The 27,227-nt window shown below is 39.8% G+C and overlaps 2 protein-coding genes across 3 annotated transcripts in view; both read left to right on the top strand.

Annotated features, from left to right (window-relative positions):
- Nucleotides 1-27,227, top strand: part of LOC116333427 — a 493,334-nt gene that overhangs the window by 21,872 nt on the left and 444,235 nt on the right. The window lies entirely within an intron of this gene.
- LOC120438184 (programmed cell death 1 ligand 1-like) lies at nucleotides 6,581-10,499 on the top strand. Of its 2 annotated transcripts, XM_039608631.1 has the most exons (4): nucleotides 6,581-6,736; nucleotides 7,608-7,697; nucleotides 8,309-8,668; nucleotides 9,372-10,499. In XM_039608631.1, exons 2-4 carry the CDS (start codon nucleotides 7,634-7,636, stop codon nucleotides 9,509-9,511), a joined length of 564 nt encoding a protein of 187 aa, XP_039464565.1. In that variant the 5' UTR covers nucleotides 6,581-6,736; nucleotides 7,608-7,633; the 3' UTR covers nucleotides 9,512-10,499. The 2 variants fall into 2 exon arrangements, with proteins under 2 accessions (XP_039464565.1, XP_039464564.1); XM_039608630.1 differs by having other exon boundaries at nucleotides 6,581-7,697.

The following is a 27,227-nucleotide window of genomic DNA, read 5'->3' as shown; positions in this document are numbered from 1 at the left end:
CACAGGGATTTGCACCCTGGCACTTCTTATTTGTCCTGGACACAAATATGTGTGAGAGCAGGTGAAAACAGGAGCATCGTAAAGTTTGCTGATGACTGTTACTGTGAGTCAGCTCCAGGATAATAACAGCAGCCATGTCCCAGTCATTGATGATGCTGTTAGACGCTGTGATGAGTTCTGTCTTCATAAAACACACACTGATTTTAGGATACGTCCATTAAGGGTCTGTTTCCTGGATGGAGAAAGATTCCTAGAGGACATAAATCTACTTCCAGACAGCTGATGGAGAGCAAAGAGGAGCAGCACATGTGTGGGGCTGTAATTGGCAGGGGGCAGTAACACCACCCTGTACCTGCTTACCCTTACTGGATATTTATTCAAGAGTAAGACAGGAGCAGGTCAGTGGTGTGTTTCATCAATAAAGAGAAGGAAATGAACTCTGAACTCCCCTGTGAGCAAACTTTGTACAAAGTGTGTCAAATGAGCCAGACACCAATGAGCCGACTGAGCCCAAAATCAGCTGCAACCCTGTGTGGTTATTACAGTAAACACAGCAGTCTTTTCTCTTTATGTTTTATTTTATAAAGTGATTTATTGTGAGCAACACAAATGTGAACAGAGGGAAAATTTTGTTGTAGCACACTGATCATTACAGTCACAGCTTGTGGTCTTTAACAGTGTTTTTTTTTTTCCTTGTTTATGTGAGAATTTCTCCAAATCATGTGATGATCATGATTACTGACAGTCTGGTATAAAAAGTTGTTTTGTTTGGAGCTGTGCAGGACTTGTCTGTGTCATTGTTTCATAGAAAAGCATCATCAAGATGTAGTCATAGCCAGAGGCCAGCAGGTGTCACGGTGGAGATGGTTTCAGACACTTCAATAAAATTTCTGCACAAATGCTTCAAATGCTTCAGTGTTTCACGAAGCCTCGCTTTGCCCATCACTAGTAAGCAGGCACCAAGTGCTGTTACTGCTGCACACACCATCTTTTCTCAGATCCACCAAACTGTCCAACCTGTAGATGTACGTGGTTCATTCCCATGTGTCAGTATAAAAATGACTCACTGAGTGTCAGAAAGACAAGTTTGCTTCTCTTCTCCACTGCAAGTGAAAAACAAACTGCAGGATGTCCTCAGTGTCATCAGTTCAGCTATATTAAATCAATGTGGTGCTAAATTTTGCTGTAAGAAGCAGTCGGAAATGTTTTCATGTATTTTGAAAGCTTTGAATGTTTTATCAAATAATTTAAGAATTTCTGGAAATAATTTTATTTTCATTTTTACTCACAATTTATTCTAAGCTTATAATTATTTGCATTTTACTCTAAACTTGAAAACTTGATTTTATTCATTTTAAATGATGTCAAGGTCTGGGCTATGTGACCCACTGTTTGTGGTTTCGCACTGGTTGTTTCTGGTTTAAGTAATATTCTATGTTGTTGTTGTTTTGTGGCCCTGCCAAGAGGGGACACTCTTTAGAAATGAAGACAAACACAGCAGTTGGAAATCTCCAGTTCATGATATGTGTATGATGATGATGGTAATGATGGTGATGATGGTGGTGGTAGTGGTGGTGGCGATGACACAACAACATAACTAATAATAATAATAATAATAAATTTTATTTAAAAGCACTTTTCAAGACACCTAAAGACACTTAACAATAGAATAAAATGCATAATAGAACAATGACAAAATGAAGAACAATAAAAAACAAAAAGCACAACATAAAATAAACAAACAATAGGTTCACAGTGAATATGCAGATTTGAACAGGTGGGTTTTGAGTTGGGATTTAAACTGTGAGAGAAAATCAATGTTTCTTATATCTGCGGGTAGAGAGCAGCTGAAAGCTTGAAGTGAGCAGGCAGAAGAGATAGTGCTTAACAGATCAGAGAGGTGAGGAGGAACTCTTAGATATGAAACTCATTTGATTGATAGAAATGATCAGAACAAACAGAAAAAAAGTTGGACATGAATGAGATTCATAGATAGATAGATACAGACACAGAGTGTATGAGTTGAAAAATGACATTCACAAAGATCTGATAACAACTTTGATGAGCTGCATTTTAGTTTGTACCAGTGTCAGAGTCTCCTTCAGCTATTTAGTTTTAGAAGGTTCATTTGGATCAACTCACTCTAAGAAAGTGTTTCTGGATCCAGAAACTGTGTAAAAAGCAGAATTTGTGTTTAAATGTGTTTAAATTTAAAATGAGTCTGAGTCATTGTCAGTTCTTTCTCACATTTCCTTCCTTAAATCCAGTGTCAGTGTCTGCAGCAGTGATTATGTCTCATTATTGTGCACTGATGTTCACCATGAACAGAGTAACATGTCTAAACATCACTAACAAAACATGGAATCAGGTAGTCTCATGATTAATTACCTGATGTATTATTATTGTGTTGTGTTGAATCTGGATGTTGCTGTATTGGTTGGCACTTTTCTTTAACATAGTGTGGAGATCTGCGGTGGTAGCTCCCATCTTTAAGAAGGCAGACCAAAGGGTGACTGGCCTCTTCCTTAGAGATAGTGTGAGGAGTTGAATCATTTGGGAGGGGCTTAGAGTAGAGCCACTGCTTCTCCATATTGAAAGGATCCAGTTGAGTTATTTGGGCCTCTGATTAGGATGCCTTCTGGGTGAGGTGTTTGGGAATGTCCCATTGGCATGATACAGCTCACATCTTATGCATGCCTCCTGACAGTAACCTAAGTCAACTGCAGCATTTTGGCACTCCTGCCTGCCCTCTACTCCTCTCAGGGGCTGGGGGTGCTCTCCCTGGCCTGGGGTAGCCTGCTGGGTAGTCCCACGTGCTGTGTTGCTCAGGCCTGTGCATTGTAGGGGGGGCTTACACCTTGATGGGTTGGGGATGGGGAGTGACTGTGCTTATTTTACATATTCAAGGCCCTGCTGTAGGTCTGGCAAGGCTTGTTTTCTCCACCTGCTTGGTTTCTGTGTTGCTCCACCTCTCTCTGGTTGCTTTCTGCCCCTCTGGGGATTCCCTGGGTGGAGCTTCTGGACCTTCTTGCTCCTGCTGGCTACGATGAGGTGGAGACTCATCTGTGTGCTGGGTCTAAGGGGCGGGGGCTGGGGTGATGGCTTGGCCTTATACTAGATCTCTGTGGGGCTTTGGATACTGGTGCAGACTTATATGCATGTTTCTCACATAGCACACTGGTTTTCTTGGCTTCTTGGTCTTTGCTATTGTTTGCGAACAAACTGGGGCTTCTTGGCCCATGAGTTCTCAGAATCAGAATCAGAATACTTTATTGATCCCTTGGGGAAATTATTTTTCGTTACAGTGCTCCAGTATAAACAAACATTAACAAAGACAGACAATACACTAACTAAGAATAGCACAATATATACAGGCATATATATACATAAAAGTCACTTATTAATAAATAGCTGAAAAAGAACATGTGCAAGAAGGGTGTAGCTGTTGCAGTAAACAGTGTGTTAAGTGGAGGAGTTGTACAGGGAGATGGCCACAGGCAGGAATGATTTCCTGTATCGTTCAGTGGTGCTTTTCGGTAATCTCAGGCTCTCAGTGAACGTGCTCCTGTCATGGAGTGGGTGGGAGGTGTTATCCAACATTGTCTTTACCTTGGACAACATCAGCCTCTCTGACACCACCTTGAGGGAGTCCAGCTCCATTCCCACAACATTACTGGCCAGTTTATCGAGTCTGTTCTCATCACGTCATCACCACTCTTTGTTGATATGACATGTGAGCTTAGTCATGCAAGTCAACCATTAATTAACCACCGCCACCACCACCACACACACACACACACACCCCGTAGAAAACAGAAAAAAATATATTTACACACTGGGCGGATTTCTTGTGATAGTAATCCTTCTACATTCAGGTCACAAGAAGAGAGATAGTACAACTCAACACAAGTTAGCTAGAAATTTTTAAAAATAAGTACAATGCAAGCTTAAACATGCCAGTTTAAAGGTATGATCCTCTTTGAAAGCTCTCTCCGCTCTGTGAATGAGGAAGCAAAAGCAAACACATCTGAATCAGACCTGACATGAAAATACAGCAGCCTACTGCGCCCAGCCATCTGCCTCAGGAAATGATCCTAGATGTTTGTACAAACAGTCACAAGCTGAGAGGCCTCGTAAGAAGTGCATGTGGGAGTTATATCTTTAAAAACTCGGCATCAATCACACAATACAGAACTTTATTTAACTTTCTATATTTTCTTTCTGTCCTTAACAAAGTACTCTTAGTAACTAAATATGAACTGATTGCGGGCTCATATGTGGAATTTGATTCTTAGTAAATTTGAACAGAGTAAAATGGGCTGTAACCAGGGTTTAGATTTTTTTTTACTTTTCAATGTGAAATATTAAACCTAAAACAATCTGAGAGAATGCAAATAAACAGCTTGTGAGAATGAAAGCTGGAGGCTGTCCTGACATGACTTGTGCCTACGCAGCGTTTACCTGGAATGTTGGAATCTTCAGCAGTCACGTTCTGTCCAGAGAATAATCACGTAGCTCTTATAGTAGTGAAAGTAATGTTTAAAAAAAAAAAGCCAACAAAGAAGGAACTCTTTTTTTTTTTTATGTTTCAACCTTTTTCTCTGCAGGTTATGCCAACAGTCTATATTCTGAACAGTTTGTAAAATAACTTTTGTTTCAATGCATGAAGATTTTGAAAGACACAGAAAGGTCAGAGGTCATGCTGGGTGAGCAGATAAAAGCAGCCTTTTGGACCACCCCAGTAACAGGATGCAGGGAGACAGAGAAAGCTGACCTCTCAGAAGCTTCATTGGAGGGAAGCTCACCTCCAATTATCCCTTCAGCACACCGCACTACTCTCTGGTATGGCAACAGCACCGCTTACAACCGCAAAGCTCTCCAGAGAGTAGTGCGGTGTGCTGAACGGATAATTGGAGGTGAGCTTCCCTCCCTCCAAGACATCTACAGGAAGCGGTGCCTGAGGAAAGCGGGGAGGATCATCAAGGACTCCAGTCACCCCAGTCGTAAACTCTTCAGACTACTTCCATCAGGAAGGAGGTTCTGCAGCATCCGGTCCCGTACCAGCAGACTGAGAGACAGCTTTTTCCACCAGGCCATCAGACTGCTGAACACGTCATAGACACCTCACCCTCACTACTGGAACTTCAACATTATGCACTCCATACTGTACATTAATGCCACTGTTTTGCACATACCTACCTCTGTATATTTTATATATCTTATTTTATTGTTTACTCTATTTCATTTGTAAAATATGTATATACACACTCACACACACACACACACACACACACGTAGAAAAACATATTTAGTACACACATCCAGTAATGCATATACTCTTATATATTGTACATATATTTATTACTTTCAGATTTAGCCATTCTTATATTTTTGCTTGTTTTACGTTATTGTATTTTTGCACAACTCTGTTGCTTGAGAAGCTCACTTTTAAGAATTTCACTCGCATGTACTGTACCAGTGTACCTGCACATGTGACGTGACAATAAAAGTGATTTGATTTGATTTGATTTGTATATTGCTGAACTGAACATCACTGTCTTATCAGTAGGTTCAGAGTGAAAAACAATTTAAGTGACACAGTTTGGCCAGTAAAGAAGCAGCTGCTGTTAGATTCAGTGCAGCATGGAGACCTCGACTTTAGAGTTTGATGATTCTAATTTAAAGTTTGAACAGAGTAAAAAAATGGACAGGAACCAGGGTTTATATTTTTTCTCTCTTAATGTGTCATATTTAAGGTGTAGCTCCTGTGTTTCTGTGACCATTAGAAAAGATAACACTTTGGATACAAGATACAACTCAGTCAAGACGAGAAATACCTTAAAAACAAACAAACATTTTGTATAGAGAACTATGGGAGATGTAAATTATTCCTTCACTTGAAATTACAATAGTGCAAAGGGAAAGGATACTTACTCAGGAGCTCCTCATGAGTCCCATCCAACAACCCCTCTATACACAACACTGTGGGGCCATAATTTTATAGAACTAGATTCGAGTCATTTCAAGCCAAAAAGCCATCACAGTGATCTCATGACTGGTTATGGCCATGGTAGGACAAATTATTGCTCATTTTTAATCTCAACCTTCAAAACATTTTATGATTTTATGATACTTGTGCATTGGAAATGTTTTTTAAGTAACATAAAATGTTACACTTGTTACACTCAGAATAATGCAGGAGTTTGTGAAGACTTGATTGGGACACTTTAATTTATGTTCTTTTCTCTGATGGATTCTGTTCTGAAATTAACTGGCTGCTTTATATATACATTCTGTGAGCATATTCATTTCATATATTTGACCCAGACTGTGTGAAAAATGAAGTCTATCAGTTTGTTTATTTAGGAGCTTTTTAGCAGTAAAGCTAAAAGTTCAAAGAAATACAAACTCCACACAGTATAACCATCTTTGCTCATATATAACTCTGAGCATTATAATTTCTCAACAATGAGCTCCTTGTGCATGTCTGGATTTGCCTACATGAGGGGGCGGACTGTCTCCATTTGACTTAAGGGAAAGGAGGAAGGTGTGCAATTATACCGCCGGGAAAAACGTGTCCATTTCTTTTGTTTCTTTCTTTGGAGCCATGTGAGAGTTGGTGAACTGTTTGCAATTTTAATGTGTATAAATTTGGATTTCTACCTCAGATATTTGGACAATTTTGTTCTGTTTCGGTGACTATCTGCCCCTTCTGCATCTGACACACGACTCTGCAGTAAGTAAATGTCCACAGAGGCCTGCATACTGATACAGTTTTATAAAAGTATATAACAAGTGTTCCATAACATTCCTCTGACATTTGTATGCTTTAAATAGGCGAACTGTATTTTAGATTTATAATCACCTAAAATATAAGTCTGCATTCCTCTTCAGATCAGAAATACGTTAGATATGTTTCCTCAGAGTAATTTAAATCAATGGTTGCTGATCAATATTCATTACAGTTTGCATATCAAGGAACTGACATCACAGCCAATTGTTCATTTAGTGGGCTCGTTTCTGTCATTGTGTAAATGTATTGTTTATAAGGTTGGAGAAACCTGCAGTCGGCTGAGACTGAAGAAGTCTCTTGCATGAGTGATAAAAAGGTTTCCCGTTCAAAACGTTACGTCCAGATGAACAGAATCAACTTTTTGGGATTTGGAGTCTTTTTTTCAGCACATGCAGCTACAAAAAACCCAGACATGCAGTGATAACATCCGTGGAGTCCGAAAATCGATATTAGAGATCAAAGAGTCTTTGAAGTGAATCTACTGTGAGTGCAAAAACTTCAATATAACAAAATAGTGTTTGAAATCCTTTACATCCTGAGCATAACTTTTAAATCATTTGACTTATTGTTTGAGAACTCTGAAAATAAGATGAAGGGAAAAAAGTTTCATTCAAAATGAAACTAAAACTTTAAAAAAGTTGATTTTTGCACTCTCCATTTTCTTGTATGTTTCTTCCAAGGACAAAAACATGTTTTTGTGACAGAATAACAACGAAGTCATCAGACAAAAAATCCCGTCTGCAGTGTTTATCTTCAGTCTACTTCAGTTGTGATATGGATGAACTGAATCTGTTGTAAATAATGCTGTTCTTAGTTTTACTGTTTAGGGTACAATGAAGAATGTGGAGCTGCAGAGCTCTCCTCCTCTCAGTATTAACTGTGAATCTCTTCTGTGCTGCAGTGGGTGAGTAGCTGCTGTGTTCAGTTCATGAAGCATTAGTTTGTAAACTTCCTGTTTCTAATGTTAAAAAGAAGGATTTAAAGCAGTAATAAGCCACGTACCTGCTGCCTGTTACCACAGTCTAAATCCAGAGACCTGCTTCAATCGACTAAGTGCTGAAATTGATTCTTAGCTTGATTTATGTGAATCAAAAATTTTTACACGTTTTCAATAAGACTCTGATTTGGTTTGGTACTCAGAAAATCAGATAAATTGTGCTCAGAATTACAGAAAATATGTTCTTCTTTTCCTGATGGTGGACTGATGGTGCCTCACATCCACCCCTAAATGAAGACTAACCAAAGCAGACTGTTACACACTTGTGGCCATGGAAACTATCAACTAGAGCACTGCTGTCAGTTCATTGCTCCGTCTCAAACAATATGTTTTATCTCCATTCCATAAGTTTCTTTTGATTAGCTTCTCCTCATAAAACAGAGTTCAGAAAGAGAAACCTGACTCCTGAGATTGTCAGTATGGTTAAAGAGTTTGAAGGCTCATTGATTGTTATTTATGAGTTGTATCTGCCCTTTATTATGTTTACTAATTTATTCTGTGTCTGTTTCCTCCTGCAGGTCAAAGTAACTTCACTATGAGTGCAGAACAGGAGATCTACCAAGCTGAGGAAAAAAGTAACATCACAATAACATGGCTGCTCCATTTTGACACCAACAGGCCTCCTGACTTCCTGCAAATAGACTTAATGAATGTGAAAAGGAAGACACGGGTTTTCTTCTATAACAGTGAGACTGGCACTGAGGTGTATCCAGATGAGAACTACAGAGGACGACTGCAGTGTGAGCCACAGCTCGCCAGGAAAGGACGACTTGAATGTGTCTTAACTGATCTCAGGCTCAACGACACGGGGACATATCACTGCATCGTTGTCCTTAACGAAGAAGTTAGTTCCAAAACCTGTGACCTCAATGTTACAGGTAAGATGACATCACTGGCTGTTTGGTTGGCTTCCATAACAATAACTGAGTAGTATCAAATATTTAGATTCACAAAATTAAAGAACTGTACTCAGTCAGTGTGTTTCTATACATTCATGTACATTTTTACAGCTACATCACGGTCAGACACCAGAAAAAAAAATCAGCATCAGTATTATCACAACCATGCACTCCTTTACCATTAGTTACTCTCTCTCTGTCTCACACACATCGATTTTTCTTCTCTGGTTATGTCATCCAGTCATGTTCATCCTGAACCAGTGGCCATGATATAAAGTACCACAGGCTGTGAACGCCACATTAGCATGTACACTCACAGCCACTTTATTAGGTACGACCGTTTAACTACTTATTGATTCAAATATCTAATCAGCTGATCACATGGTAGCAACTCGGTGCATTTAGGCATGTAGACATGATCAAGACGACCTGCTGAAGTTCAGACTGAGGATCAGAATGGGGAAGAAAGACAATTTAAGTGAGAGTCATGAAGTGACTTTTGCTGCCAGATAGTCTGGTCTGACTATTTAAGAGCTGTTACTAATGAAGTGTGTAAAACTAAAATTTACACTTGATCTTAGTCTTAATCTCTTAAGTCTTAAGCAACTAACTTTGTTAATTAGTCACTAAGTTTTCTTGAGGCAATGATCCCTTCACTCATGCTCGTTCAATTTCTTTGCAGCAGCGTTTGAAAAACCTGTGGAAGTGTCATCAAAACCAGCGAACTCTAAGAGGATCGGCCTCCACGCAGCTCTGGCTTTGCTTGCAGTGGTGATTATAGCGCTATCACTGCGTTACCTGCCTGTAATATTTTTTAAATAATATTATTTGTATTAATGTGAAGTAGCAGCCCATTACAGATCACTCCTCAGGTCACCTCTGACTGTAATGAGACTGCTGCCAATGTTTTCAAATTCCTCAGAGCTGTGCCACAGAGCAGTGCAAATTCATACCACGCCCCGCTCTTCCAAAATACAGTTTTGAGCCCCCGATTTACATTTCAAATCCCAGGAGCCAGATGTTCTTGTAAGTTTCAAAGTGATCTTGATCAATAATTCTCAGAGACTTCTAAAGTCCAGTTCTTATACCTGACCATTTTCACAGAAATCTTTACAGACAAAAGGTTAAACTCCAAGTAATGCATAAAAAACAAAAGTTTGCCTTTTTGGCAAATCTTTTAATTATTACTACCTCCTGTTTTCTTAAAAAATACATTAATTTACGTAAAAAAATGAAGAACAACATCAGTATAAATTTTCATTTGGTATCTAGAAAATGAACAACAACAGAAGGATAAGCTAACGCCAGCTATAAAGCTTTAAACATTTTTCATCCAGCACTTTGTTATTAGACTTTTATATTGTCAAATTTAGCACATGTGTGGCTAATTAACTCATTGACTAATTAGCCCTCATTATGTGTGTTTGTATCTGCTCGTGTTTATAAACCATATGAAGCACTTTAGACTTTATGAAGGTTTATGTGCACTTCTGCTTCAAAGGTCAACAGGGTCAAAACACTTTGGTGTTGACACTTTGCACACAAATTGGTGTGTTGAAGAACGCCAATCAATGAGTCGACCAATCAGTGTTCACCCATAGTTGACCTTAAGAAGCTGCTTTTTAAACATTTTTGTATTTGAGATACCCAGAATACAAAATCAGTAAAATTGATTTACTGGCCACTTTAAAGTTTCAGAGTTCTCATATTAGACATAAATAACACCGCCGGAGAAATAACCAATAACTCAAGATAAACCACTAAGATGCTTTCTCATCTTATTTGTTTCTGTTATACTTTTTAATGATATATATACATACACACACACACACACACACACACACACATATATATATATATATATATATATATATATATATATATATATATATATATATATATATATATATATATATGTATATATTTACATATATAGGTAGATAGATAGATAGATAGATAGATAGCTAGATAGCTAGATAGATAGATAGATAGATATTTGTCTCTGACTAGGATCTCTGACTAGCTCTCAGGTCTTAATTTCAGTTTTAGATCTCTTTGCTGTTTCACTGTGAGGCCTTGAAAATTTAAGGTTCACAGTTTATGGGGGTTAACTCAGACGTACCTCAGTCTCAGTCGTTTGGGTTTCTCGTTTTGAGTGACCTGACAAAAAAAGGTGATCTGTCACCAACTTTGTTGGGATGTGGAGATGGTGTGTGGCTGCACTGCAAAGTGGACAGACTCTGAGAGCAGTATTATTATACTATTCATATTTTAAGTTTTTTTTTTAGGTTAGGTATGTAAATAACAGTTTTGTATAGTAAATATTAACAATTGACTTCTTTTAAATTTGGTAACAAAGAAGGAATTTATTAATGTTGAAGAGAAAAAATGAAAGGATGTTAAGCATGTACAGCTTCATGCTAATTTTGTATATTCATGCTTCTGCTTTATTCAATAAACATTTAAACACAGTAAGTTTTTTTGCTGTTTGTTTTTTAAAAACAATCATTAGTGCATTAGATGTTTTTCACAAATGTTTTTATGTTCATATCATCTAAAATATGTGTGTGTTTGTATGTGTATCTTATGTAGATGATAGCTGAGCTCTTCTGAACCATCCCAGATTACAACCTTCCCACCAACACACGACACTGTGTGTGGTGTAAAGCTCCAAGTGTTACAGGTCTCAGTGGTTTCTCCAAATTCACAATTTTGATAAACATAAAAAAAGAAAAACACACATCTGATGTCTATCATGTCTGATTTACATCTGCTTTTTGTGTCTTTAAACCTTCCTGTCCATCTGCTTTTGTATCAAGCATTAGGAATCACTTAACTTCAGATCTGAAGTGAATTGATATTTCATTCTGGCTCCAAACTGAAGTAATGGGTGCTCTCATTTAACCAGACACATCTCAGAGTGGCTTTGTTTTCTCACCTTTCACTGAGTCCACTGAATACGCTGTATATGGTTATAATCATGGGTTCATCACACACTATTTTATAAATCATAAAACTGCTGAAGTAAATTCACTGATTTATGACTGAACATAATTTGATTTTAAATAACCCGATTTTAAACCTGATTGCTTAACCTGAATCCTGATTGTTGTAAAAAGCTAATTATAAAGTGTCACATGTGCATTTCTTAAACACAGCCTGCACTACATTACATAGAAATCTCTTCCTGAACTCATATATTTAAAGTATTTAAAAAAAACTGGTGTGTCTTTGGGTTCCGTGGGACGAACTGACAGGAGTGATGAGAAGTCATTTTAAAGCTGGAAAATAAGAAAGATCTAGCATGCTCTCTCTCTCTCTCTCTCTGTCAGCCAGACAGACCAAGTGCATGTACATGCTGGACAGCTCATCAGGAGGGACAATCGATCAGAAAAACTGCAAAGTTGGAAAAGAATGAAAAGAGCTGCAGGTAAATGCTGAAAACTAAACACCACTCAGAGTCCGAACCGAACCGGCTCTTCAGGTTGTTTTGTTGCTTTAATTAATTTATTATTAACAACACTATAAAACTATGCACAAAAGGAATTACTACTGTAAAAAAAAAGTGGTTTTATTTATGTTTTTATTTATTTATGTTTTGTCTCTAGGTGGCCCCTAGAGACAAAACACGTACAAACTCCAAAACACATTTCTAGCATTAACTGAACACAATTGAAAGCATATGTGTATTGTCTGTGTATTTATACACAAGCACTCATATATATTCAAATAATTTAAAAACAAATGTTCATTTACCTGTTGCTACCACACACCAAATCCGGTCGTTGGTACTTGCTGGCTTGTGTAGCCACTAAGTAACAAAAGCTCAACACTGCGCCGAGCATCCTGGAGCACTTCTGTTGTCTTTTGTACGTGCTTCGGAGTTCGTAACTGTTTTGAAGTTTGTACCTGCTTTGTCTCTATAGCCACCGTAAATATACTTTTATTTATTCACTCCACGTAAAATGTAATAAATAAATTATATAATACAAAAACCAACTATTCACATTTCAACTTTTAACTATTTAAATTTTCAGCTTTTTGAGTCATTCCATGAAAATGGCACAATTTGAGTCCCTCTCACCTTTTATGGTGTATTTCATCTATTGGGTCACCAAACCTTCTATTTAAACAGCTTTACATATATATTGAAATGTACCCTTTAATACAGTGTAAAAAAACTGAACTAATTTTTATCTTTTTATGGGAAATAATCCAGTTTTTTCATTTGACACCACCTATTTTGTCATGTCCCTCATGGCCTTGATGAAAGTTTACTTTGAAAATACCACATAAAACTATTTAAAAAGTCAATAAATTTTGATATCAACCTAAACATCTATTTTTGCTCTTTTGCTGTTAATATTTCTTTTTTTCAAATTTAATTGTTAATTATTCATTAAAATCACAATTATTCCTGTACCTGACTAACCCCTCAACCCCGTTACACAAATGATCCCACCCCCATAAATACAATGGTGTTATCCAGAATTCCATATACATCAGGAAGTGACATCACTGAAGTGTTTTGGACAACAGGACCACAGAGACAGGCAAGTTGTTCCCATCTTGTCCTTTATTTTAGTCATTTATCTTGTGATATTGTGGTCGTCAACCTCAATGACTCAACACCGTAACATGAAAAAAAGATAGAAAACTATTAGTTATGGAAAAGTTTTTTGTTAGTTCATGAATATATGGTGATTTTGAATTTCATGCATGCCATTTGCTCTCTGTCTGGTATGCACTACATTGAGCAGCGGCCAGTTTGTGCAAAAATCTCAACCCCGTCACACTCAACCCTGTTATGTTTTTGATTGTAACGGGGTTGTGAGATTGTGATGGGGTTGAGATTTTAATACTTTGGTTGTTAAGTTATCCAATTATTTAAATTATTATTATTATATTCAATCACCATTCTTATACTGCATGCATGCTGAATGTGATTTATGTTCCATGTTAAGGATGCAAGTAAGATAGCACCAACAACAGCAGCAGAAAGGCAAAGGAAGTATCGGGAACGCCTTAAAGCTGATCCTGAAAGAAGGGAGAGATACCTGCAGAGTGAGCGTGAGAGATGGAGGCAACTGTCAAGGTGACAGTCAAGAAATCTGTGGAAGGCACACAAGAGGACCTCATTAAGCTCTTCCAGAGCTTTGTAAAGAAATTTAAAATGCATCACTTTAATATCAAGCAGCAGTATGCCTTCTGGCGTGAGCTGAAGAACAACATGTCAGGGGAGGAGACTTTGATACATGTTGACTTCTCAGAAAACTACAGCTGTAAATACAGTTCTCAAGTTCAGGCGGTCCACTTTGGGGCTTCACATCAGCAGGCTACGCTTCATACTGGTGTGTTGCATGTTGGTGGACTCTCAGAGCCTGTGTGCTTTAACACTATTTCCCCCAGTAGACATGAAGGCCCTCCAGGATTATGGCAGCACCTGAATCCTGTGCTAGACTACCTTCAAGGCCAACATCCACAAGTGTCTGTGCTGCACTGTTTAAGAGACGGACCTGTACACGATACAAACAACGAAGAAACTTCTACCTTTTCACTACAGAACTGGACAGAAGGGGATTCAAGGCTGGTTCTTGGAATTTTTTCGAGGCTAGTCATGGAAAAGGAGCACCAGATGGTGTCGGGGGAGCCTTAAAAAGCGCAGCTAACATGATGGTAGCAAAGGGGCATGACATCCCAGATGCAGAAGAGTTATTCAGGGCCTTGTCTGAAACAAACACAAGTGTGAAACTGTTCTTTGTGAAAAGTGAAGATGTCGAGGAAGCTATGGAGAAAAAGCCGAAGCAGATACCAGCTGTTCCTGGAACCATGAGAATTCACCAGGTCACTACTGTAGCTCCAGGAGAACTGATGGTTCGTGATGTAAGCTGCATGTGCACAACCCGGAAGCAGTTTTGGCCAGAAGATAGAAACGGCTGTATCACAGACAGGCGGTGGGGGGAATCCAGAAAAAGAAATCCATTGGGAAAGTCCAGAGCTGATTGGCAAATGGTGTATACTTAGATATGACGATGATTTGTATCCAGGCATCATTCTAAACATACAAACAACACAAGTCCAGGTCAAATGCATGCATCGTATTGGGTCAAACCGATTGTTCTGGCCGCATCAGGATGATATCCTCTGGTACCTGTTTGATAATGTCCTTGAACTCATTCCACCCCCACGGGCTGTGACAAAGTGCCATGTGGAAGTCTTGAAAGAGGTGTGGAACCGACTCACAAGATGAATTCATGAAACAAAATGCACATTCATGCATATATACAGATATGCACACTGATGCAGGCACACACATGCAAAAACACTCTGACACAGACACAGGCGCTGATACAGACAGACACACTGAAATCATTAACTGATTATTATTGTTATTAGTTTAACCAGTTCATCAAGTTTAATTGTATGTTATTGGAGCAAGGATGAGGTGACTTTTAGCACACCTCATGAGGCTCTCTGATGCCTAGACACACACACACACACACACACACACACACACACCCTCACATACATACACACACACCCACCCTCACATACACACACACACACATGCATTATGTTACATTTGAGCAATTCACTTTACAATGTTTGTTAGTTGTTAATATGCGGTTGTGGTTGTTTTTACTTTAGATTAATAAAACTTAATTCTACTGCAATTTGTATCTGGTGTCCTTCCTGTGGTTACAAAGTGAGATATAATGCTAATGGAAAGTCCTATACATTGAATTTAAGAGTAAACAACTGTTTATATGTAAAGCTGTATTTGTCTATTCAACCCTGTTACCATCTTCAACCCTGTTATGCTAGTCTCAACCCTGTCACACCTACATTTTCATATATTATTTTCTTAAAATGTTGAAAAAATAATTTAATATTTGGGGATTTCTGTCTAAAATATTGAGCGCTATCAAATGATCATTGATTTTGATTAAAATTCTTAGTTAAACTAAATTTTTGATGAAAAATGATAAGATTGCTTTCACTCATTAGTTACATTTCAGGTTTTAAGAGAGTAAAAATAAGATAAGATAAGATAAGATGGCCTTTATTAGTCCCACAGGTGGGAAATTTGTTTTGTTACAGCAGAAGTGCAAAGTTATGTAGCAGAAATTAGAAAACACTGGAATGCAATAAAATACAATAAAATAAAATAAAATAAAATACTATATACAATAGAATAAAATAGAATAGAATAATATATACAATAGAATAAAATAGAAATACAAATACTATATACAACTGAGTAGGAATATACAAAAACACAACTTCGTCAGAAGAAGAATTGCACGTATACCAGTCTTATTGCACATGTGTGGGTTTGTGTGTTTGATCAGCTGCAAAAGTCTTTATTGTAGAGTCTGACAGCAGTGGGGAGGAAAGACCTGCGAAATCTCTCCGTCCCACACCGTGGGTGCCGCAGTCTCCCACTGAAGGAGCTGCTCAGTGCTGTCACAGTCTCATGCATGGGGTGGGAGATGTTGTCCAACGGGGATGACAGCTTAGCCACCATTCTCCTGTCACTCACCACCTCCACTGGGTCCAGAGGGCATCCTAGAACAGAGCTGGCCCTTCGGATCAGCCTGTTCAGTCTCTTCCTGTCCCCAGCAGAGATGCTGCCCCCAGCAGACCACACCATAAAAGATGGCTGAGGCCACCACAGAGTCATAGAAGGTCTTCAGGGTGGGCCCTCCACTCCAAACGACCTGAGTCTCCAAGCAGGTACAGCCTGCTCTGCCCTTTCCTGTAGAGGGCGTCTGAGTTATGAGTCCAGTCCAGTTTGTTGTTCAGATGAACACCAAGGTACCTGTAGCTGGCCACAGCCTCGATGTCCATACCTTGGATGTTCAGTGGTTGCAGTGGAGGATGCTTGTGCCTGCGGAAGTCTACCACCAGCTCCTTGGTTTTACTGGCGTTGATCTGGAGGTAGTTCAGCTGGCACCAGTCCACAAAGTCTTGAGTCAGTCCTCTGTACTCCTTGTCGTCCCCATCAGTGATGAGGCCGACTATTGCAGAGTCATCAGAGAACTTCTGCAGGAAGCACTGGGTGGAGTTGTGGGAGAAGTCTGCAGTGTAGATGGTGAAGAGGAACGGAGCCAGAACCGTTCCTGTGGGGCCCCCGTACTGCAGACGACCCTGTCCGACACACAGCCCTGAGTCCTCACATACTGTGGTCGGTCGGTGAGGTAGTCCAAAATCCAGGTAGTGAGGTGATGGTCCACTCCAGAGTTCTCCAGCTTGTCCTTCAGAACCGAGGGAAGAATGGTGTTGAAGGCACTGGAGAAATCAAAGAACATGATTCTCACAGTGCTCCCAGCGGTCTCCAGGTGAGCGAGGGAACGATGTAGGAGGTGAATGATGGCATCATCCGCTCCAATGCCAGGCTGGTAGGCAAACTGAAGTGGGTCCAGTGATGAGCTCACAAGGCGCGAAGCTGAGCCAGGACCAGCCGCTCCAGGGTCTTCATCAGGTGGGATGTCAGAGCCACCGGCCTGTAGCTGTTGAGGTCCTTGGGCGTGAAGTCTTTGGCACTGGAACAACACAGGAAGTTTTCCAGAGCTGTGGGACTCTTCCCAGCCTCAGGCTCAGGTTGAAGAGGTGCTCCATCACACCACACAGTTGGTCCGCGCGGGACCTGACGACCCTCGAGCTGATGCCATCTGGACCCGCTGCCTTCTTGGCTTTAATCCTCCTCAGTTCCTCCGAACCTGGGTGGTTGAGAGAGACAGGCTGGAGCCTTGTGTTGAGTGTGTATTGGATGCTGTTGTTGGGGTGGGGAGGGGTGAGCAGGGTGAATAGAGGAGGTGTGAAGTGTCTGAGGTGTCAGAGGTGGAACAGCAGCAGTGGGGGTGGGTGAGTCTGCAGCCGATGTTGGAGACTGCCTCATGGCTGAATCAAATCTGTTGAAGAAATGATTCAGTTCATTTGCCCGCCTCACATCCTTCCCAGGCAGAGAGTTCTGATGTTTGTGGCCTGAGATGGTTCTGAGGCCTCTCCAGACTTCACCAACATTGTTTTGCTGAAGCTGGTTCTCCATCTTCTGCCTGTAGCTGTCCTTCCCATTCCTTATCAGTCCCCTAAGCTCTCTCTGCACCCTTTTCAACTCCTCTTTGTCTCTGGATTTGAAGGCCCTCCTCTTCTGCTTGAGGACAGCTTTAATTTCTGAAGTAATCCAGGGTTTGTTGTTGGAGAAACACCGTACAGTCCTGGTAGGTACGCGGTGTTATCCACACAGAAATTAATATAGTCAGTAATGCATGTAGTAAGGCTGTCGATGTCCTCTCCGTGGTCGTCACAGATCACCTCCCACACAGTCGACTCAAAACAATCCTTAAGAGCCTCCTCGCTCTCCTCCGACCATCTCTGCACTGTGCGGGTGGCTGGTGGCTCCCTGCGCACTAAGGGCTCATACACAGGGACAAGGTGCACCAGGTTGTGATCAGATCTGCCTAGGGGAGGGAGGGTGATGAACTGTATGCCTCTTCAGCATTGGCATACAGTAAGTCCAGTGTTTTATTGTCTCTGGTTGGGCAGGTCACATACTGGGTGAAGGTGGGCAGTGTGGAGTCCAGTGAGGCATGATTGAAGTCCCCTGATATTATGAGAAGGGCTCTCGGAGATTGTGTTTGCAGTCTGCTGACCACAGAGTGGAGAGAGTCACAGGCTGCATCCGCGTTGGCCGAGGGGGACATACATACGCTGTTATCGCGATAACATGCGAGAATTCCCGGGCAGGTAGTATGGACGCATGCTAACGGCTAACAGCTCAATGTCTCTGCTGCAGAGTTGTTCTTTTACAGTGATGTGCCCAGGGTTACACCATCTGTCATTCACAAACACTGCCAGTCCCCCTCCTTTCCTCTTACCGCTCGCTCTCTCTCGTCCTGTCCGCTCGCAGCATCTGGAAAATGTGTGATTTTATGTCATTTTTCTATGTAAAATTATTGAATTAGTATGGGGGACATCTAATTAATGTAAACATATTGATTTCTCTAGAAATACATTTTATGATAATATTCAGAGACCCTCCAAAGTGTCCATAACGGGGTTGAAGAATTACAGTCACTACATCTTGAAAATATGATCAATAATAAAAGAAAACTAATGCCTGAGATGGGAAAATACATTTTTCTGATAGTTAAATATATCCTTAATGATGTGGGATATACATATAAATAATATATTTTGGTAAAAAATGTGAAAACATCCAAGTCCAATTTTAGCCATTCTCGTGGAATGACTCTTTTCCTTTTAAACAAATTTAAAGTGAAACAACACAAAACACTGCAAACCACAACACAATTAAATATAAATTAAAATATGAAAACAAAAAGAAGATGCACATTCTCTGTCATATGGGCCTGCATGAATAAACTTTCTGAATCCTTTATCATCTGCAACTGAAAATAGTTGTGGATGATTACTATACCTTTCTAATGTGACGTTGTTGTCCCTGGCTCTCTTTCTCTCTCTCTCCCTCCTGCTCTGTTCCTGTGCTGCTGAGTGTAACTACCGCCCCTCCCCCCTCTTCCCAGCGCAAAGCACAAGGCTCGCATGCGGAGTGAAGCGGAAAAAAAGTGCGAGAGAGAGGGTGAGAGAAAAAAAACCCAAAACCCACGGCTCGCGATAAGGAGCCGGCTCGCGTCGTTCACGTCAAAGATCCGGCTCTAAGAGCCATTTCGTTCGCGACCGACACATCACTACCTTCCTGGGGTTCACTGCCCTTAGTGTGCACCTCACCTCATATTCCTGCACCATGAAGCTTGGGCTGCTGCTGCCGTCCGATATTTGAGCTGCGGCTCCCTCTAGTTCCTTCACCTCAAAGCATGCAAAGAAGTGGTTCAGCTTCTCCGCAAGTGCTGCAGAAGTCCGCAGAAGTCCTGCGAGATAAATCCTGATGTCTAGCCAAACACAGTTAGAGGAATCTCCTGTCTGATGCTTCACTGGTGGCCCTCGACTGTAAGCAAAGACATTTAGATTACATCAAACTGTGACTCAGGGCAGAACAACGTTTCTATTTAAACTCTTCTGTTACAGCAGTCGGAGCAGACTCAACCTTCCTCACACTGACAAACACAGCTGCTGTCACAGAGTGACTGTTCTTTATCCATGTTTCTGTCTTTTATCCATCCATACAGCTGATCTGTAATCCCCATTTCCCTAACATTGGTTTGTAAACCTTCTCTAACATCGTGCTGTTTCTACGCCACAATAAAAGAGTGACTCACTTTGTGTACTTGTGTTTTACATTCATCTTTCATTTGTCATTTCTTTATTAAGTTGCAGATGCTACATTTGTTACAAGTATCACTACTGCTAAAGGAGGCCGAGGAGTAATTAAACATCTGACACAATGAGCAGGAAAGTGCAGGAGGGACAGGTGAAGAGGCCATGCTGCTAGCAAGTTGGCTACAAGCTAAGCTAAGCTAGCGATACAGTAAAGACCAGTGTTGGGCAAGTTACTTAGAAAAAGTAATTATTATAGTTACTAATTACTTCTTCAAAAAAGTAACTGAGTTACCAGATTCTAAAAGTAATGAATTACTTGAAAAGTAACTATTGCGTTACTTTAAAAAAAATTTATAAGCCTCTGGGGTCCAGGGTATAATTGGCCATTTTAACCACTTTTATTTGACATCCACATTTCACCTTTAAAAACTATTTACTTTGCCTTGTTTGGTATCATTCTTTTCAGTACAACCTCACGTGTCTGAATTTACAGTTATGTTTTCATTTTGACATACTGTATTAAGACAATTGATCTAAAATCAGACAAAAAAACATAAAATCTGACTAGAAAAAGTGATATTTTTACTGTAACAACCACAAACATGTATATTGAATCATATTTCATAACCTTAAATGCAAATATAAATTGTGAATTTTAAAATCCTATGCACAAGTTTTGCAAACAACAAAGTTATTTGCAGCCATTTACCTTTTACCTTTTTTATAACCATTTCAAACTATTTACAGAACAATCAGCTGTTCTTCAATAAGATGCCACACAAATTATTTGTGCCACTCCAAAAAAATAATTTCTGTCCACTATAAAGGAGAACATCACAGCCTGATACCTGCAGGTCTGACAGCAGCAGGTGTATCACTCCTGTTTCTACCTGGAGACAGCAGTCGCCTCATTGTTCTGACACACAACACAAAACTATCCACAACACTACACACTAACTATACAAGACAACACATTAACTACACACTCCAAACACGCTAAACGTCACAAATCTCTCACATCTCAAAACTCACTCTCCCTCTTTTTCTGCTGTCTCTGTCTTTCTCTCTCTCTCTCTCTCTCTCGCCATCACTCGTAAAACTTCCCCTTCTTCCCTAAACAACCAAATGTCATGTCCCCATATCATTTTTGATTGGCTGACATGGTGCATTTTTCCACCAACAAGAACGGGCTGTTTTTTGTTTTGTTTTTTTTTAACTTTTTGGTCATAAGCAGAGAGTGCTTGCTAGCGCTGTCCTTAGACAGTAAGCATGATGAAAATATTGAGGAAAAAACACTGCGTATATATTGTTTATCATAACTCTGGTTTTACGTGGCCTATCAACACAATTAAAAACTAGTATATATCACCTTGTTGCTTTGTCATCTTAAAGTGGTCATGTGATTGGCTTACCACGACTACTTTATTCTTCCTCAGTCAAACAGCAGCATTCATGCGATTGTTTTGCCCCCTAGATCCAGGTGTGGTGCCAAAAAGTGATTTGTCTACCAGAAAGTGATTGCCGTCTGCGGGAGCGCGCGCAGCTGCTTAAAGCTGTAACGGCCAGATTACTTACAGCTGCTTCCGTGCAATTGATATAAGCTGCAGTAACCTGAACACAGCTTCAGCCGTCTGTTTGTTGAAAAATAGTAACGCGACCGCACCGCATTTTCTTGTTAGTAACGGTAACGGCGTTGTAACGAAAGAAATAGTAATTAGTTAGATTACTCGTTACTGAAAAAAGAAATGCCGTTAGTAACGCCGTTACTTGTAATGCCGTTATTCCCATCACTGGTAAAGACACAGTAAGTGAGTACTTTGGCTATAAATTAGGTAGTGAGTACACAGAAAGGGTGCTTCGGATGAAGCACGTGAAGATTATGCTATGAAAAAAGAATGTATCTAAAACTTTTTAATATAATTGCTAAGCAGATAAGCTACCAAAAATACCACTGTGTTTGAGCAGGAACAGGAAGTGATACTCTACCGCAGAGCGAGTGAACACCAAGTGACAGCGCCACTGTCAATGAGTGAAAACTTGGATTGACACTGAAACCCCCTTTACCCTCAGATAAAAAGAACAAGCATCAATTAATGGTGACCGTTATGTGATGTCTGGGAAAAGAGGAGGAATTTGATGTGGTTCACGACTGGAAATTTTCGGCGGGACCCGGGGGGACTCCTGGAAAGTCGACTCACTCATGCAGCGCTGTAACTAATAGAAAGGTGAGCAGACAACTGCTGTTTTTACTGAAGTTCTGTGCAATTGGAGATTGTCAAATTAAGTGGTTGAAACAGGATAAAAAGGGCCACTTATGGAAGGTTTACTTGATATAGAATAACTGATAATTTAAGAGCATTGTCTGCTAAATCTCAAGCAATTAAAAAAGCAAAAAACAACTGAGGTGAATAAGGAAGCCCTGGTGGGTGTGTGATGGATTTCTGTATGACATGTATACCTATATAACTATATACATTATATATCTATAGATATATAGAGACCCAGGAAGTGGCTACAGGAAGAGGGTGATAGATTGTCTGAAGCAGTTAGAACAAGACAATGCTATTGATCGGACCTCATACCCGAGGCTATACCCACGGGAATCTACACCAAGTCTGTATGGTTTACCAAAAATACATAAACAGGCTGTACCTTTATAACATCTCAAAGTTTCTGGCTTCAATCCTCAACCCATTGGTAGTTGGTTCTGAACACCACACCCAGAACACCCTGGATTTTGTTGAGAAAGTGAGAGATGTCATTATTATGGAGGCAGATGAAATAATAGTCTTGTACGATGTTACATCTCTCTTCACTTGTGTTCCAGTCACGGAAGCGTTGGAGGTAGTTTGTAAGAGATTACAGGATGACACCAACCTCAGCAACAGGACCACTCTCAGCATCGACCAAGTGTGTTTGCTTTTGGAACTGTCTCTTCATTCCATCTACTTCACATACAAGGGTCAGTTCTACAGGCAGAAACATGGGTGTGCCATGGGCTCTCCAGTTTCATCCATCGTGGCCAATTTGTACATGGAAAACTTGCTGTCAGCTGAGACTGAAGAAGTCTATCTCTCACATAAAATCACCAAAACACAGCACAAATCCCACCAATGATTCACTTCCTTATAAATGATTGAATTGGGTACTGAAGCAGTTACGTGCTGAATGAGGCTTCGGACGTCATTGATCACGTGACTCTGTTCAGACGAACCAAGCCTCAGCACAATGTTTCTGAAGCAGTGTGTTTATTTTTTTTGACACATGCTAATTTTTTGAGCTACAGCTTCAAACAGGAAATCACTAGTTGTGTGTCATTTCTTGGTTAGGTCAGTGTATTTGGGCAGTTAGTTGGTTTGTCAAGTTTAGACTCCAATCAGCCTTCACACCTGATTCCCATCAAGTCACCAGCATATAAGACCAGCGCTCACAACAGACCTCTGAAAGATCTACTGCTAACTCACGTTAGTGCTAGGCCGCCAAACTCTTGTGAGAGCCCCTTAACACTTGCATTTCTCCTCACCATGTTTTCTCTTTGTCATAGGACCCACCTGGCCGTCACGCTTCACAAGTTGAACTACACGCATCTCTGTCTGGACGCTGGTTCTCTGTTATCAGGTTGCTCCCTTTTCATCGTAAGACTTCACCTGCCTGCCTCCCTGCCAGGTCTGTTGCTTCAAGTGTATTCTGGACCCTCTCTGGACACTCCTCACCCAGATCCCCCCTGGACACCCCTCCTCACATGACACTTTCACCTGCAACGCGTAAGCCCTAACCATCACAGTCTAATCCACCAGCTATGATTCACTAGATGGCCACTGACTGCCTGTCTCTTCTCATTATAGTGACTGTGCACCTCCACCCAGGCCACTGCCCCTTTTTCCCTCCCCAGGACCTGTCTATGAAATCTTCATCTAGTCATAGGCACTCATTCTGAGTTTCATGTTCATAGTTTGGCCTCATAGTTCTCAGTTCATAGCTTTCACAGTTCATAGCCTTCATAGATTCCTGCTTTGTAATTTAACTAGGCACTGTAAATAAAGCACTGTGTTCACGCCCGTTTTGCCTCCCTCTGTGTCTGCATTTGAGTCCACACACACAGCCTGGCCCTCTCGGCCGTAACATAAACAAGTTGAAGGAAGTGATAAAAAGGTAACAAGTCATTGAGTAACTTCAGTTTTCTGATGATCTGACAGACGCAGACGGAGTGAAGTATCAGACGCTGTTCTTCTGAAGTTTAACAACTTTTCTGCATCAGGATTAAAGTCAGAATGAAAATCCTCCATTTTCTCTTCTTCTGCTTCTTGTCAGGTGAGGACTGATGATCTTAATGTTCCTCTTTAATTTTAATTAAAAAATATACTCAACTTTATAAAACACTTTAAAAATACATATATTTACATATGCCATATATTGCTGTGAATATCCATCTTATTTAAAAAAGGTATATATATATATATATATATATATATATATACCTTTTTTTTTTTTTTCATCTGACAGATCCAGCTGTGCTCGTCAAGGCAAAGCACAATATTTGGTCTGCAGCTGAAGGAGGAAATGCTACACTTAGCTGCTACTTATCTTTGTCTGGAAGCACAAAGTTCTTCTGTAAGGAAAAATGTGAGCGAGCAGAAGATATCCTCATTAAAACAGATGGAAGCACAGCTCAGAGTGGGAGATTCAGCATTAAATATAAAGATGGATCTTCAGGAAAAGGAATTGTGTCTGTGACCTTCACACATATGATCAAGTCTGACTCAGGAATGTACAGGTGTGCTTTGGGAAGACCTTCTGCTCCAGATTCATACTATGACTTTGAGGTCAGAGTTTCAAATGGTGAGTTTGTACTAAAAGTCACTGAAGTCAAAAAACGTGGAGATCCACCGACTAGCTCTCATTTAGCAATACAGACCACTTTTAGATCAAGCGCTTTAATGAATTAATAGAAGCAATTTTAATAACATGCATTTGATTTGAAATGTAACAACTGTACTAAAATAACTTCCATTGAATTTCTAACACCTCCGTGTAAAGCCTACAACAGTATGCAACAATTTATTGACGAGCTGTGAGTCATCTGTACTTCAACGGTCTGTAGATCTACCCTTCAAGTTCATAGTATGAAGGTAATGTTTTGCATGGCTTTATTAAATATTTTAAAACAAAAAGTGTTTATTCTGAAGGGATCAGGTACGAATCTTTTTCCAGATTTGACTGATTTAATATGAAATACAATCATAATATAACCGCTTACAAACTGGTTCAGTTCAGACTAATTTTGTTCTATTTCACAGATCTGGGTAAAAATGTTGGTTTTTATCACACAGTAACTGAGGGAGAAAACATCACATTGGGATGTTCCAATACTGTGTATGGACAGAGGAAGTTCTTTTGTAAGAATCAGTGTAAGAATGAAGGGGAGATCCTCATTGACACAACTAATAACAAATCTGAGAGTGGAAGATACGACATTGAATACAGACCAGGATCTACAGTTGGACTGTATATGACCATCACACAGCTGACCAAGTCGGACACAGGACGGTACAGGTGTGGTTATGGAAACCCTCTGTCTCCCGATTCATACGACAATAATGATGTTCTTGTCATCGATGGTAAGTTTCTTTTTTAAAAATGGTATGCTTTTTTCATATTCCATGTGCATACTATTAGTAATAATAGATGATGATAGCTCAGACAGTAAAGTAAAGAAAATTAGAACAACAACAGAACATGAACGTTTTAGTGATTTTGTTATGAGATTGTTGCTACTACCAGAGATTAGCTGATACATTGGCTAAGATATCATTATATGCTTTGTTAGAAATTGTGATCTAAAATTGAGGGACATCATCTAACATTTTCACTAAAGCTGAGTGTTTCTACTCTTGCAGGTGAAAATGTTTGTAGTGTGCTTTATATGAGATTTTTCCAGTTTAATGTGTAAAAGATTATTAACTCATCCATCATCTAATCTGATGAGATTAAGACTGAACCTGACTTTGTGGTCTATCAGGAAGATTTTGTTATCAACATTTCGCTGCATTTTGTGTTTGATAAATGTTTGTATTTGCCCCTGTGATAACATGATTATTATTATTCTGCATTTGTCTGTATTACTATTGATTTAGAGTTTTGTGTGTGTGTTTATTGTACTTCAAACACTTCAAACCCACCTGCTTCCGTGCCACAAACAGCAACAACAACACAGAGTGAAAGTGTCACTCCAGGAGTCTCTACACATTGTCCTGACTCCTCCTGGCTTCTGGTTGTGCGTGCGTCCTTGGATGGTGTTTTGGTGATGGCTGTTTTCCTCATGCTCTTCTACATTAGTAAGACAAGGAGGAACTTTGGACTGAACACCAGAGAAAATGACACAAACATGGAGGTGAGTTTGTGTCACTTGTTTTCTGTCTGTTGTTGCAGGTTTCAGTGAGTGTTGTTGATTCATGCTGTCAGTGGGACTTTCTCAGTGAAATGTAGTGAAAAGAGGTGATGCTACCTGTTATTATTATTAAAGTTTCCAACATCAACTGAGGATAGTGAAGACAAAGCAAACAACTGTTTTATCAGACAGAAACATGTTCTATAATTATGTAGGTATAACAGCATATGGCATATTTTACTGAGGTTATTCCCCAACATCAACATTTCAAGGTGTCTTATCTAAAATTGTGAAAGCCCCCTACACCCTGTTTCCTGACAGTGCAGTACACGTATGCTGCTCTGAAGCAAATCTGTTGGTCTTCTTATGATATTTACAATGTTACAACAGGTTTTTTTTCCTCTGGAAGGAATTTTCAGTTTCTTATTTTTATTTCCAGTTTTTGAAACTGTGATGCTGCATGAGGTTGGTAAATATATCTTGTGCGTCTCATGTGTTATGTCGTTTGTTATATTTTCAGTTATTTCAGGTATGATAACCTCCAGACATAAAGAGTCCAAAAGGACCAGGACCAAACCTACTCTGCATTATTAAAGACCAAGATTTAAAATTTTGTTACTTTACCTGTTTTCAATTTTGGCCAATGTACTAGTGTCCTACATATTGTTGGCGTATATGTGTGTGTTTGTGTGTAAGCTGGGATAGACACATGCTTCTGATTGCTTTAAAAATACCTTTTGTAATTTCAGTAGCCATATATTAAATGTTAACAACGGGAACTTTCTTTGTAACTCTTGTTCCCCAAATATAACTTTAACTGGAAGAGGTTGTACACATTTGGTTTTACTTCATATATTTTTGTCTAATGTACAATTTACAAATTTATGTGATTACTTACTATATATT

This window comes from Oreochromis aureus, linkage group 3 (assembly GCF_013358895.1).
Source record: "Oreochromis aureus strain Israel breed Guangdong linkage group 3, ZZ_aureus, whole genome shotgun sequence".
Lineage (NCBI taxonomy): Eukaryota > Metazoa > Chordata > Actinopteri > Cichliformes > Cichlidae > Oreochromis > Oreochromis aureus.
This window is presented reverse-complemented; position numbering and strand designations above follow the sequence as displayed.